Raw genomic sequence first — 13,007 nt, 5'->3', positions numbered from 1 at the left:
CCCCCCCGCACGCAGAGACCCCGGGCACCCGCCCGGGGTCTCTGCGTGCGGGGGGGACGGAGGGGCTCTCAGGGGGGCCCTGGGGTCTCTGCGTGCGGGGAGGACGGAGGGGCTCTCAGGGGGGCCCCGGGGTCGGGCCCGGTGCCCAGGGCGGAAGCTCACAGCTCGTTCTGCCTTCACAGGGGGGTTGGCTTCAGCTTCCTCTTCTCCTGGTTGCTGATGCTGCTGGTGCTGGTGACCTTCCTGCTGGGCGGCAACGCCGACACGCTCGTCTGCCGGCCCTGGCACAGCGGGCAGCTCCTGCCGGTGAGAGCCCGGCCTGGCGCCCCCGCCAGTGTCACTGCCGGTGGTGGCCCTGCCTTGCCCGGGGGGTGGAAACGGGCGAGGGAAGATCAGAACCTCCCTCCCCAACCCTGGGGCCTGGGGGTGTGAGTAGGGCCAGGAGGGAGACAGAAACACAGCAGAGTGGGCCTCCACTCAACCCCCAACCTGCAACCCCCGCTAGCCCGGCCCTGCCCCCCCCCCCTCTGCCGGGGCCCCCCAGTCCTGACCCACAGCCCCTGTTAGCCCAGCCCTGGGCTCCCCCCAGCTCTGCCGGTGCCCCTTGCTCCCGACCTGCAGCCCCTGCCGACCCCCCCCCCCAGCTCTGCCGGTGCCCCTCCCTCCTGACCAGGGCCGGCTCTGGCTTTTTTGCCGCCCTAGGCAAAAAAGCCACCCGCTGCCGCCCCCCCCTCCTCCCCCCCCAGCGCGGCAAGGGAGGGTGCCGAGCCCGGCCGCGGGCCCGCAATCCCTGACCGGCCGAAGCGCCAAGGGGAGGGTGGCAAGCCCGGCTGGGGCCCCGCCACACCGCCCCCTTCCAGGAGCCGCCCCAAGCACATGCTTGGTGGGCTGGTGCCTGGAGCCGGCCCTGCTCCTTACCCACAGCCCCTGCCCCCCCCAGCTCTGCCGGTGCCCCTCACTCCTGACCCACAGCCCCTGCTAGCCCAGCCCTGGGGTCCCTGCCGGCTCAGTCCTGCGCTCCCCCCAGCTCTGCCGGTGCCCCTCACTCCTGACCCGCAGCCCCTGCTAGCCCAGCCCTGGGGTCCCTGCCGGCCCAGTCCTGGGCTCCCCCCAGCTCTGCCGGTGCCCCTCACTCCTGACCCGCAGCCCTGCTAGCCCAGCCCTGGGGTCCCTGCCGGCCCAGCCCTGAGTCCTTCCCGGGCACAGGGCTGCAGTGAGGGTCGAGTTTGCAGAGGCCCCTCTAGAGAGGAGCAGGAACCTCACAAACCCTTTCCACGCGGGAGCTGCGCCTGCCTCGGGGAGGGCAGGCTGGGGGGTGGAGCTCCTGCCCCCCAGGGCCTGGGATGGGCCGGCGCTGTGCAGCTTGGCTGGGGCAGGTCTCAGGGTCTCAGCCGCTCTCCTGACTTCTTTGCTTCCAGTTCCTGGAGACCTCGGACCTGACTGCGAGCTTCAACCTGTCGGAGCTGCTGGGGCTGCAGGGCGGGACGGTGACCTTCTCCAGCGTGTACAAGTCAGTGCCAGCCCTGCCCGGGGGCCCCTCCCAACCCTCCCTTCCTGCAGGGCCAGGCCCTTCCCGTGCCTCAGTTTCCCTCTTTGCACATGGGTGGTGGGACGATTCTGATCTCTTGGGGACTGAGGAAGGATGCCCTGGAGCGGGCCCTGCATGGCTGAGCTCTGTAGAGCGCTGAGGGGTCGCACCATGTCCGTGGGGTGGGGGCTGGTCTCTGGCCTTGGACGCCTGCGTGGCACAGCCCGCTGGGTGAACAGCCCCGGGGCCCACAGGATGGAGGGGATCCCTCTGGCCACACGGGCAGCGCCCCTCCCACCAGCCTGCCCTATGTCTGTCTACGGGGGGCGCCCCCCATCGGCTGCCAGCCCTGTCCTCAGCTCTGACGTCCACCCCGCAGCAACTGCCAGCACAACGAGCCCGTGTGGCGAACCCTGCAGCTGGGCCGGGCCGTTCCCTTGGACGAACTGCTGAACATCAGTCAGGTCAGTGCGGGGAGCGTGGAGACCGGCCAGCCGTGGGCAGTGCCCGGGGCTGCCTGGTGGGGGCACAGAGACCGGCCCAGCCGAGGGCAGCACCCCGGGGCTGCCTGGTGGGGGCACAGGGACCGGCCCAGCCGTGGGCAGTGCCCGGGGCTGCCTAGTGGGGGGCACAGAGACCGGGCTGCCTGGTAGGGGGCACAGAGATCGGCCCAGCTGTGGGCAATGCCTGGGGCTGCCTGGTGGGGGCGCTGGCCTTGGGAGCAGCTCAAGGTCCCGCGGGACTCATAGACTTTAAGGTCAGAAGGGACCATTATGATAGTCTAGTCTGACCTCCTGCACAAAGCAGGCCACAGAATCTCACCCACCCACTCCTGTAACAAACCCCTGACCTATGTCTGAGTTATTGAAGTCCTCAACTCGTTGTTTAAAGACTTCAAGGTGCAGAGAATCCTCCAGCAAGTGACTCGTGCCCCACGCTGCAGAGGAAGGCAAAAAACCCCCAGGGCCTCTGCCAATCTGCCCTGGAGGAAAATTCCTTCCCGACCCCCAATATGGCGATCAGCTAAACCCTGAGCATGTGGGCAAGACTCACCAGCCAGCATCCAGGAAAGAATTCTCTGAAGTAACTCAGATCCCACCCCATCTAACATCCCATCACGGACCATTGGGCAGATTTACCTGCCAATAATCAAAGATCAATTAATTGCCATAATTAGGCTATCCCATCATACCATCCCCTCCATAAACTTATCAAGCTTAGTCTTGAAGCCAGATATGTCTTTTGCCCCCACTGCTCCCCTTGGAAGGTTGTTCCAGAACGTCACTCCTCTGATGGTTAGAAACCTTTGTCTAATTTCAAGTCTAAACTTCCTAATGTCCAGTTTATATCCATTTGTTCTTGTGTCCACATTGGTACTGAGCTTAAATAATTCCTCTCCCTCCCTGATACTTATCTCTCTGATATATTTATAAAGAACAATCATATCTCCCCTCAGCCTTCTTTTGGTTAGGCTAAACAAGCCGAGCTCTTTGAGTCTCCTTTCAAAGACAGGTTTTCCATTCCGCAGATCATCCTAGTAGCCCTTCTCTGTACCTGTTCCAGTTTGAATTCATCCTTCTTAAACATGAGAGACCAGAACTGTACACAGTATTCCAGAGGAGGTCTCACCAGTGCCTTGTATAACGGTACTAACACCTCCTTATCTTTACTGGAAATACCTCACCTGATGCATCCCAAGACCGCATTAGCTTTTTTAACAGCCATATCACATTGGCGGCTCGTAGTCATCCTGTGATCAACCAATACTCCGAGGTCCTTCTCCCCCTCTGTTACTTCCAACTAACCTGTTCCCAATTTATAACCAAAATTCTTGTTATTAATCCCTAAATGCATGACCTTGCACTTTTCACTATTAAATTTCGTCCTATTACTATTACTCCAGTTTACAAGGTCATCCAGATCTTCCTGTAGGATATCCCGGTCCTTCTCTGTATTGGCAATACCTCCCAGCTTCGTGTCACCCTCAAGCTTTATTAGCACATTCCCACTTTTTGTGCCAAGGTCAGCAATAAAAAGATTAAATAAGATTGGTCCCAAAACCGATCCCTGAGGAACTCCACTAGTAACCTCCCTCCAGCCTGACCGTTCACCTTTCAGTACGACCCATTGTAGTCTCCCCTTTATCCAGTTCCTTATTCACCTTTCCATTTTCATATTGATCCTGGGGGGCTCCAGGCGCTCAGAGTAGGTCCGTGTGCAGCTGGGCTAGGCGGGGACTCGGGTCTGCCCCCCAGCTGCCCCTAGGGCCCTGGAGCCGCAGCTAGCGAGCTGCAGGGAGAGTCCTGAGCGCACACGCTGAGCCGAGGGAGGGGCAGAAACCCACCTGCTGGGGCCAGCCAGGCCGTGCCAGGGCCCAAGGGCCACAAGGCGCGTTACACTGGGAATGGCACCTGTGTGTGAACCCCCCGCCCCCCAGGCTCCCTACAGAACCAAGCCCGGTCCGGTGGATCCAGCCCCATATGTGGCCGGGTCAGGTCTCCATGGCAACGTCTGGGATTGGGAAAAAACCCGGGCCCCATGCTGGGTACCTGCCCTGCATATGCCAGCCTACGGCTCCCCAGCTCCCAGCCCCCCAGGGGCCAGGCCGGGGGCTCCGGCTGCCCGGGACGCGCTCCCCAGCCCCCCAGGGGCCAGGCCGGGGGCTCAGGCTGCCCAGGGCACGCTCCCCAGCCCCCCAGGGGCCAGGTGGGGGGCTCAGGCTGCCCGGGGCGCACTCCCCAGCCCCCCAGGGGCCAGGCCGGGGGGCTCAGGCTGCCCGAGGCGCAGGGCCGGCTCCAGGGTTTTGGGCGCCGCAAGCAGCCAAAAAAAAAAAAAAAAAAAAAAAGCCGCAATCACAATCTGCAGTGGCAATTCGGTGGGAGGTCCTTCGCTCTGAGCGGGAGTGAGGGACCGTCCGTCGAATTGCTGCCGAATACCTGGACGTGCCGCCCCCCTGCGGAGTGGCTGCCCCAAGCACCTGCTTGCCAGGCTGGTGCCTGGAGCCAGCCCTGCCGGGGTGCGCTCCCCACTGAGCCGTGCTGCCCTGGCTGCTGTGGCGTGTTCCTGGGGCCCCCCGGATCCCTCACGGCCTCGCTGCTCCCCACAGTACACCGGCGAGATCAGCGCCGCCTTCGACCGGCTGAACGTCAGCCTGGACCCCGTCACCTTCCTCAGCCCCAGCCAGAAGCAGCTGCTCCGGGACGTCGGCGCCTCCGGCCTGCAGCCCAACTTCACCGGCGCCCTGCAGCAGGTGGGCTGGGGGGGGCCGGGGGGGTGGGCAGGGCCTGTCTCAGGCTGGGGGTGGGGGCAGTTGTGGGATCTGGGGCTCTGTACGTTGGGGTGTTTCCATGGGGTCGCGTGGCCCCAGACCGCTGTTAGGCCCGGTCCCACACCACCTTCCTGGGGCAGCCAGTGGGGGTGCTCCCCCCCCGGGAGATCCCACCCCTCCTGCGTGGAGATGGGCAGGGGGGGCAGGGCAGGGTAGCAGGGGCTGGGTGGCGGGGGGGCAGGGGCTGGGGCAGGTCAGGGGCTGGGCGGCGGGGGAGGGGGCAAGGGCTGGGGCAAGTGGCGGGGGAGGGGGCAGGTGGCGGGGCAGTGGGGGTGGGGGCAGGGGCTGGGGCAGGTGGCGGGGGCTGAGCCAGGCTCTGTGTGTCTTTCCGGGTCCCCAGGGTGGTCACTGTAGACACGCTGCTCCCCCCCACTGGCCATGAGGCCATTTGCCCCCCACCCCAAGGGGGCATCGTGCACACTGGGTCTGTGCTCCCCCCTGCCTCGGCCCAGGAGAGATCCCTGGTGTGACGGGGTCTGTCCCCCCCCCCCCCCCCCCCGGAGGGGATCCCTGGTGTGACGGGGTCTGTCCCCCCCACTCTCTGCTCGTCTCTTCCAGCTGGAGAGGAACGTGACGCAGCGGGACCTGCTGGTGCTGGCGGAGCAGCTGGAGGCGCTGGCCAATGTGTCTGTGAGTGACGCCGGGAACCGCCCTGTGCCCGGCCCCGGGGAGCGTCAGCGCTGGCTGTGGGCTCCCCACGGTCACCGGGGTGCTGCCTGGGGGGGCTCTTGTCATTGCTGATCGCTCCCCTCCCCTGGGAGACGGGTGGGGTGGGGAGTGCAGGCCGGGGAGCCGGCTCCCCAGGGGCTGTCTGGCTCGTCCTGCTCTGCCTCCCCCCGGGCTGTGGCCCCGGGGACTGGGGGGGGCTGGGCCGGGCAGGTGCCTCTGACTCTCTCTCCCCCCCTCGGCTCAGCGCAACCTGACCACGAGGCAGGAGCTGCAGGAGGAGGCATCTGACCTGAGACAGATCAATGGGCAGATCCAGTCCCGCTTCCTGCCGGAGATGGTGAGTGACCCCATGGGCCCCTGGTGCTTCCCCCGAGCTGGGAGCAGGGTCCCCCGGGGCAGGCAGTGGGGAAGGGCCTGGGACACGCCGCGTCCCCCTCCCTAGCCGGAGCTGTGGGGGGCAAAGGAATCCCCTCCCCCATCTAACCCGCCTGTCTCTGTCCCCAGCAAACCCTGAACCGCAGCATCCGAACCCTGCAGGCGACGACCCCCCAGGTCCCGGTAAGCAGCGCGGGCAGGGGGAGCTGCGGGTGCTGCACTGGGGGGAGGGGGGAGGGGTCCCCAGCACCCTGCAGAGTCTCTGCGCTGCTCAGTGGTGCTGGGAGCTCAGTGGGAGGTGGCACAGCCAGCGAGGGGCATCCCGGCGTCTCCCGTCCCCAGCCGCTGCCCCATGGATTCCCCCGGTGCGTCTGGCACAGGCCCTGAGAGGCACCCGGACAGGGTCCCTGGGCAGCCTGGCGGGCAGCCTGCCGGCACTTCCGCTAGCGGCCAGCAGGGGAGCCACCTCCGCGGGACACCCCCAAAGCAAGGGGTGACCCGATCCATGTGGGTGCTAGTGCCCAGCCTGGCCCCACAGAGACCAGTCACCTCGCTGCCCAGATCCACCCAGGGCTGGGATAACAGAAGGGGGAGGGGGGCTGTGGGTCGGGACTGAGGGGCAGCAGCAGAGTGGGGGGAGGGAGCCCAGAGCCGGGCTGCGGGTCGGGAGTGAGGGGCACTGGCAGAGCTGGAGGGAGCCCAGGGCTGGGCTAGCAGGGGCTGCGGGTCGGGAGTGAGGGGCACCGGCAGAGGGGGGAAGCGGGGAGCCCAGGGCTGGGCTATCAGGGGCTGCAGGTCGGGAGTGAGGGGCACCGGCAGAGGGGGGAAGCGGGGAGCCCAGGGCTGGGCTAGCAGGGGCTGTGGGTCGGGGTCGAGGGGCCCTGTGCTGTCGGGTGGGAGCCTGTGGGGACTGGCGGGGGCAGCAGTGTCTCTGCTTTGCCCAGCACCCTGCAAGGGGCTTTGAGCGCCGGGTGTCCTGAGCCGACACTGGGAACCCGACGCTGCTGAGAAGCTGCCACCTTGTGGCCATGTGGGGACAGGACGCCCGGGGGCGACTCCCCTTGCCAGGCGACTGCCCGCCAGGGCGGGTGAGGGGCTGCCGGGGGCTCCCCCTTCTGCACTGGGGCCCAGCCCAGGCCTGGCCGAGCTGCTGGGTCCCATCCCGCTCCTTGCCCCCCAGGCGCAGATCAATGACACGCTGCAGCGGATCGAGGACGCTCAGACCTTCCTAGACACCAGGGCTGCGGAGATCATCAGCAACGTGAGCCCCTCCCAGCCCCTTCCGGGGAGGGGGGCCTCGGACGAACACCCCACGGCTTCGGAGGACCCTCCCCTCTCCCAGGGCTGCACAGCAGGACCCGGGACTGGGAGGAAAAGCCCTGTGTCTGCCGTGGGGTTCCCTGCACCCCCCCCCCCCCGTGAAAGCCTCGGGGGGTGCCTGGGGGCAGGGCACTGGGAGGGTTCTGACCCCCTGGGGTGGGGATGGGCGGGGTCACGGCACAGAGCCATCCCGTCCCAGCAGAGACCTGAGCCCACGGGGGGTCCTCCCCCCCCAGCCACTCGGGGCACGAGCTGCTCTGAACTTTTAATACGCTCGTTCCGCCTCAGCCCTCCTCCCTGGGGGGATCCCTGAGCCCAGGCTCACAGCCGCTGGCCCTGGGTGCAGCACCTCACCCCTGTCCCCCTCCCCCAGGAGAGCCGGGCCTTTCTGAACACGCTGCTGGGATACTTCAATTCCTACGTCGATTGGGCGAAGAGCACGGTGAGTGACACCCCGACTGCATGTGTGGGGGGCTGTCCTGCCCCCTGGGCAATGCCAGGGCCCTGCCCTCCCTCACTGTCTGTGTGTCCTCGTGCACCCCAAAGCCCTTGTGTGCCCACATGCTGCCCCCTGACGCCCCACACTGCAGACTGTCACCGACTCCACTGAAGCACGTTAGGGACGCTAACGAGCTGAGCCTCCCGGCGCCCTGGAGGCAGGGCGGGCTGCGGTTATCACCCTGTTTGGGAAACTGAGGCACTGAGAGAGGCAGGGCCTTGCCCTGGGCACGCAGCGAGTTGTGCCCCTGGGGGGTTCCCTCTCTAGCTGGGCATATCCCAGGCTGCTGGCACTCCCCTTCCTCATCCTAGGGCAGCTCTCCTCTCTTGCCTGGGGTGTGGAGGAGGGACGGGGGGCTCTGGGGGCTCCCTGCCCAGTGGGGGCAGGTTGGGAAGGGCAGGGGCCCGTGCCTGACATGGTGCTGACAGGCCGCGTCCCTGTCTCTGGTTCTGTCCCCAGCTGACGGGAGAGGTGGGGCTCTGTGGGCCTGCGGCAAAGACAGTGGATGTGGCTGCGACCGTCGCCTGCAGTTACGTGGTGGATTCCCTGGTGAGGGGGTTTTGTGGGAGCTGGGCAGAGGGTGCTGTGTGGGGAGCGTGGCTCTGGGGGGGGCAGAGGGAGCTGTGGGAGTTACATGGGGGCTTTGCGTTCCTGACGTGCCCTGGGGTGAAACCCCCAGCTCCGGGTCCTGGGCGACAGCCGGGCTCGCTGACGCTGCTGGGCCCGGCTGGGTAAGGAAAGTCCCACAGGACTTGCTGGGTCTGGGCCCTGAGGGGGTGGGGGCTGCACTGAATGCCCCCCAGACTCCGGCAGCATGGCCAGGCCTTGCCGGCCCCGTGGGAGCTGGGCACCAGGCCTTGGCTGTTGAGTTGGGAAGGGTTTAGTGCTCACGGGCCCTGCTGCCCCTTTCCCCGGCCCATCCCTGGGGGTGAGGGCAGCCGCCTGGGTGCCAGGCTCTGAGACCCTGCCTGCGGGAGGCACAGCTGTTTGCTGACTCACCCTGCTGGCCGGATGAGGCGGGTCCCATCCTCTCTCCCATGCTGTGCTTATGAGCCAGCCCAGCCCCACGGCTCCCGCCCCATGCTGAGGAGGGGAGATCCAGCCCACGAGGGGGCTGCTGGGCGGGTGCTGACGACTGGGGGCTTCTCTCTCCTGCCAGAACGGCTTCTGGTTCAGCCTGGGCTGGTGCACGATGTTCCTGCTCCCCGGCGTCATCCTGGCCGTGCGGCTCGCCAAGTTCTACCGGCGCATGAAGATCGCCGACGTCTACGAGTAAGGAGGCTCCTGCGCCCCGGGGCGTGAGCACATCGACCCCCAGCCACGGCCTGACCCCTCCCCCAACCCCCTCACACCCTCACCACAGCCAACCCCCTGCCACGGGCGACCCCCACCGTGGCCGAGCCCTGCCCCAACCCCTTCACACCCCCGGCCAGGGGCCAAGCCCCTCTCACGCTCCCTGCCGGCCCTTAAGCCCCTGCCACATATTCCACTGCCGCCATGGCCAACCCCCTGCCCCAACCCCTCTGATGCCCCCCGCCCCGACTGACCCCTACCATGTGCCCAGCCCCACACTGTGCCTTGGAGCAGGCTGTGAATTAACCCTGGCCCCCCTGTGCCATGCGCTGGTCCCCTCCCATGCGCCCCCAGCGGCACAGGGCTTGTGGGCCCCTGCCCAGCCCAGCCCCACTGCTGCACCTGGGAAAGGGGTGAGGGAGGAAACATGACTGCTATGAAGGTGGCAGGTTCACAGGCTTCTGCCCATGGCCTGCAACACAGTGGGGCCACAGAACCAACCCTCCCTCCCGTGGGCACGGAGCTGGGGATTTCCTCCGCACAGCCGCGCAGAGCGCCTTGCCCTGCCCTGCCCCTGCCCATATCGTCCTGGGGCAGTGTGGCTGTGTGTGGGGCTGCCCCTGGTCCCGCTGGCGCCCTGCCCTGCCCCTGCACGTACCGTCCCGGGGCAGGGTGGCTGTGTGTGGGGCTGCCCCTGGTTCTGCTGGTGCCCTGCCCCTTTGCGCTCTCTGGGCAGGGCTCTCTGGCCTCAGCCAGCCCCTGCACCTGCCCACGGGTCCCTGGAATCAGCCTGAGCTGGCTCCTGGAGACGCGGCCGGGAGACCTTGCTGGTTTCACTTCCTCCCGGAGTTCCTTCCCCCATGTTCGAGCCAGATGGGGATGTGGTATTGGTCTGACCCGAGGCGGGAGAACCTGCACCCCTCGGCTGGCCATGGGCCCGGAATAGCCCAACACCGGCGGCTCAGACCGGCCCTGCCCGCTTTCCCCTGCCTGGGGTGAGGAGCCGGCGGGGTCAGGCCATCCCGGGGATCCCTAGGGCCAGTCTCCCCTCCCCTCTAGGCACCCGTGAGGGCGCCAGCTGCGACTGGCACTCGGCCGCCCTCGCTGCCCCAGTGGGTCTGGCAGGTGCTAGTTCTGGCCCATGTGCGGGTGTGGGGGTTGATACTGGGGCCCGGGGTGTCTCGGGGAGGCCAGGCCCTTCCCCTTCTGGCCCGGAGCTGCCCAGCTGGGTCCGTCCAGCCCAGCCCACCCTCCCTGAGAATCGGGGGTATGTGCCCCCAGCCCGAGGCCCAGTTGGTGGGGCCCTGCCCTGCGCAGATCGGCTGCCAGCGCTGTGGGGCGGGAGTGGGGGAGCGCGTCCATCCCCACTGACAGCCTTCCTCTCTCCTGCCAGGAGCAACGGGGAAGCCCTGGAGATGTAAGTACCTGCCCCAGCTCCCTCCGCAGGGCCTGGGGGTGAGGGCGGCGCTGCCAGCAGCAGAGGGTCTGGGGAGGTGAGGGGCTGCGAGTGGGGGGGCGAGGGGCTGAGAGGGGGGAGGCTAGCGAATATCCCAGAGGGGCGCCCTGGGGTGTGGAGGGGCCGACTGGCAGGGGTGTTGGAGCCCATTGCAATGGGAAGCAGGGGGCTTGTGGGGGTGCTGGGTCCAGCGTGTGGGGGGGGCAGGGGGCCACCGAGCCCTGTGCACCTGAGGGCCCCAGGCGCCCCTGTGGCTCATGGGCACCGTTCACCGAGGAGGCTGCAGCGAGGGGCATGGCTGCAGGTGGAGGCTTCCCTGGCCATGTCTGTGCTGCATGGGCACCGTCCCAGCTCCCGTGCGGCAGGGCCCAGCTCGCCAGGGGTGGGCGGAGAGGCCGTGCTCTGCTTGGCCCTGGTGAGGAATCTCGGGCGACATCCCCAGGCATTACAGCCTGTGGTGCCTGACTCAGCCTTCGCCCGGGCCTAGCGCTAGGGACATCTTGCCTCGGCCCCTCTGCTTTTGGGGGGGTGCTTTTCCCCGGGCGCTGGGATGAGCCGGGTGCGGGGGTTATCTGGCCGCTGGGACTGACCCGGGCGCTGGGGTGAGCCGGGTCCTGGAATGTGCCGGGTGCCAGGGTTATCTGGCCACTGGGACTGATCCGGGCGCTGGGACTGAGCCGGGCCCTGGGATGTGCTGGATGCCGGGGTTATCTGGGCACTGGGACTGACCCAGGTGCTGGGGTGAGCCGGGTCCTGGGATGTGCTGGGTGCCGGGGTTATCTGGGCGCTGGAACTGACCCGGGTGCAGGGATGTGCCGAGATGAGTCGGGTGTTGGGGTTACCTGGCCGCTGGGGTGACCCGCCCCCTCTGCTTGGTTTTGCAGGTCTCCGCCTGCGACGCTGTTTAAAATCCCCCGGGTGGAGACGAGGAAGTAGCAGGCGCCCCACCTGCACCCAAACTGGCCCCGGCCTCGAGCCCCCGCGGGGAGGGTGCTGCTGAAGGGATCATGGGGCGGCCACCCACTGATCTGATTAGACACCTGGACTCCATGGGCCGAAGCAGCCAATCTGCCATGCTGGCTCCAACAAGCCCCGCCTTCCCCCTCATTTGTTCAGCCAATCACAAGACTCCCCTGGATGGGAGTCATCCTGCTTCTCGCCCCCATGGCTATGTCGTGGTACATAGACCCTGCACTGCACTGCAAACCCAGAGCCGATCGACTGGGAGAGAAAGGGGGAAGAACCCAGTAGCCCCTCCCCCTACAATCACCGTGGGAATCCCGCTATAGGGGCATGCCTCATTGCGATGGAGCAGCTGGGCACTGTCCGGCCCCTCAGCACCGAGGGGCTGGGCGCAGGGGGTGGAGGGGACGGGGTACCCAAGCTCGAAGCAGTGAGGGGGTGGTGTCAATACACCCCATGCCAGAGGGGCCCTGCGTGTGCAGCCCTGTGCACCCAGGCTCGTGCGATGAGCCATTTCAGCCGCCCCACCCTTCACCCCCCATGTCACAGCCCTGTCTGTGTCCCCAAGCGCCCATATCCCAGACAAGCAGGCCTCAGCGCCCCCTCTCCCTCCCAGTCCTGCCCCCGGAGCACAGTGGGTGGCGGCTCAAAGTGGGGCCGCTGGAGGCAAGTGCAGAACGTCCCGGCAACCATCGCTGGGCCTGACATTAGCAGCCCCCGCTGTGCTCGGGGGGGCCCTGCTCTGCGGCTGGAGAGCAGAGCTCGCCCCAGGCCGGGTGCCCTGCGATGAGGGGATGGCCCTGCACCCTCCTGCCTGCCCCTGGCTCTGTGCCATGCCCTGGTTGGCGTGGGGGCCACGCTGTGCAGACGACGAGTATTTATTTTTGTACGAAGGGGAGTCGCTGGCTGCGCTGGCTGACACGGTGACGTGCTGTTGAACCAATAAAGTGTGTGTGCAGCAGACGGGCGCCGGGTGCTTCCCAATGGCCGAACAGAGAGCCTGGCAACGGGGGGCCCTGGAGCAGCGGGGGGATGGGGGAGGGGTCTGGTGTGGGGGGAGCCCTTGAGCCCCCCCTTACGTTACAGAGGACACCCCAGCCCGTGCTGCTGAGCCCCTCTACCCCAGCCCCCCTCACGGGCAGGGCCGTGGCCCCCGGTGCTGGGGCTCGGCGGGGGTGGGCCGCACAACGCGTGCTGGAACGAGGCAGCTGGTGGGCCTGGCGCCGCGGCCGTGACCCCCACAGCACGGGGAGCGGAGCTGCTGCCCCGGGGCCGTGAGCACCTGCAGCCTGGATGCCCAGGGGGGCTCAGGGCCCGGCGGGGTGGCTCGTGACAGCAGCCCAGGAACGCTCGCCTGGGGGCGGGACCAGCCAGCTGTGAGGCTGGATGGGAAACCCGGGTACGGGGCTATTGCTCTAAGGGGGGAGCCCTTCCTGCCCCGGGCCTGGATTTCCTCCCCTGCACGTGGCAGTACAAAGCAGTAGGACAGGGCAGCGGGCTCGGCTGAGGGGCAGGCCTGGCCAAAGTGAAGCCAGCCGGCCCCGTCCGGGCTGCAGGGAATGCTGTGTCCAGGGGT

General features: G+C 67.2%; 1 protein-coding gene across 1 annotated transcript in view; it reads left to right on the top strand.

Annotated features, from left to right (window-relative positions):
• LOC117880832 (prominin-1-A-like) overlaps positions 1-12,391 on the top strand; it is a 32,586-nt gene extending 20,195 nt beyond the window's left edge. Inside the window, exons 13-25 of the mRNA XM_034777336.1 lie at positions 183-306; positions 1,419-1,510; positions 1,908-1,992; positions 4,635-4,778; positions 5,415-5,486; positions 5,770-5,862; positions 6,030-6,083; positions 7,081-7,161; positions 7,594-7,662; positions 8,179-8,268; positions 8,879-8,991; positions 10,406-10,429; positions 11,353-12,391. Of these exons, the coding sequence (XP_034633227.1) occupies positions 183-306; positions 1,419-1,510; positions 1,908-1,992; positions 4,635-4,778; positions 5,415-5,486; positions 5,770-5,862; positions 6,030-6,083; positions 7,081-7,161; positions 7,594-7,662; positions 8,179-8,268; positions 8,879-8,991; positions 10,406-10,429; positions 11,353-11,404 (1,093 nt within the window). The 3' untranslated portion in view covers positions 11,405-12,391. The remainder of the gene's footprint in view (positions 1-182; positions 307-1,418; positions 1,511-1,907; positions 1,993-4,634; positions 4,779-5,414; positions 5,487-5,769; positions 5,863-6,029; positions 6,084-7,080; positions 7,162-7,593; positions 7,663-8,178; positions 8,269-8,878; positions 8,992-10,405; positions 10,430-11,352) is intronic.
• Positions 12,392-13,007: the final 616 nt, after the last annotated feature.

This window comes from Trachemys scripta, chromosome 7 (genome assembly GCF_013100865.1).
Source record: "Trachemys scripta elegans isolate TJP31775 chromosome 7, CAS_Tse_1.0, whole genome shotgun sequence".
NCBI classification, from domain to species: Eukaryota; Metazoa; Chordata; order Testudines; family Emydidae; genus Trachemys; species Trachemys scripta.
Note: the sequence above shows the minus strand (reverse complement) of the source record. Positions and strands in the feature narration are given on the sequence as shown.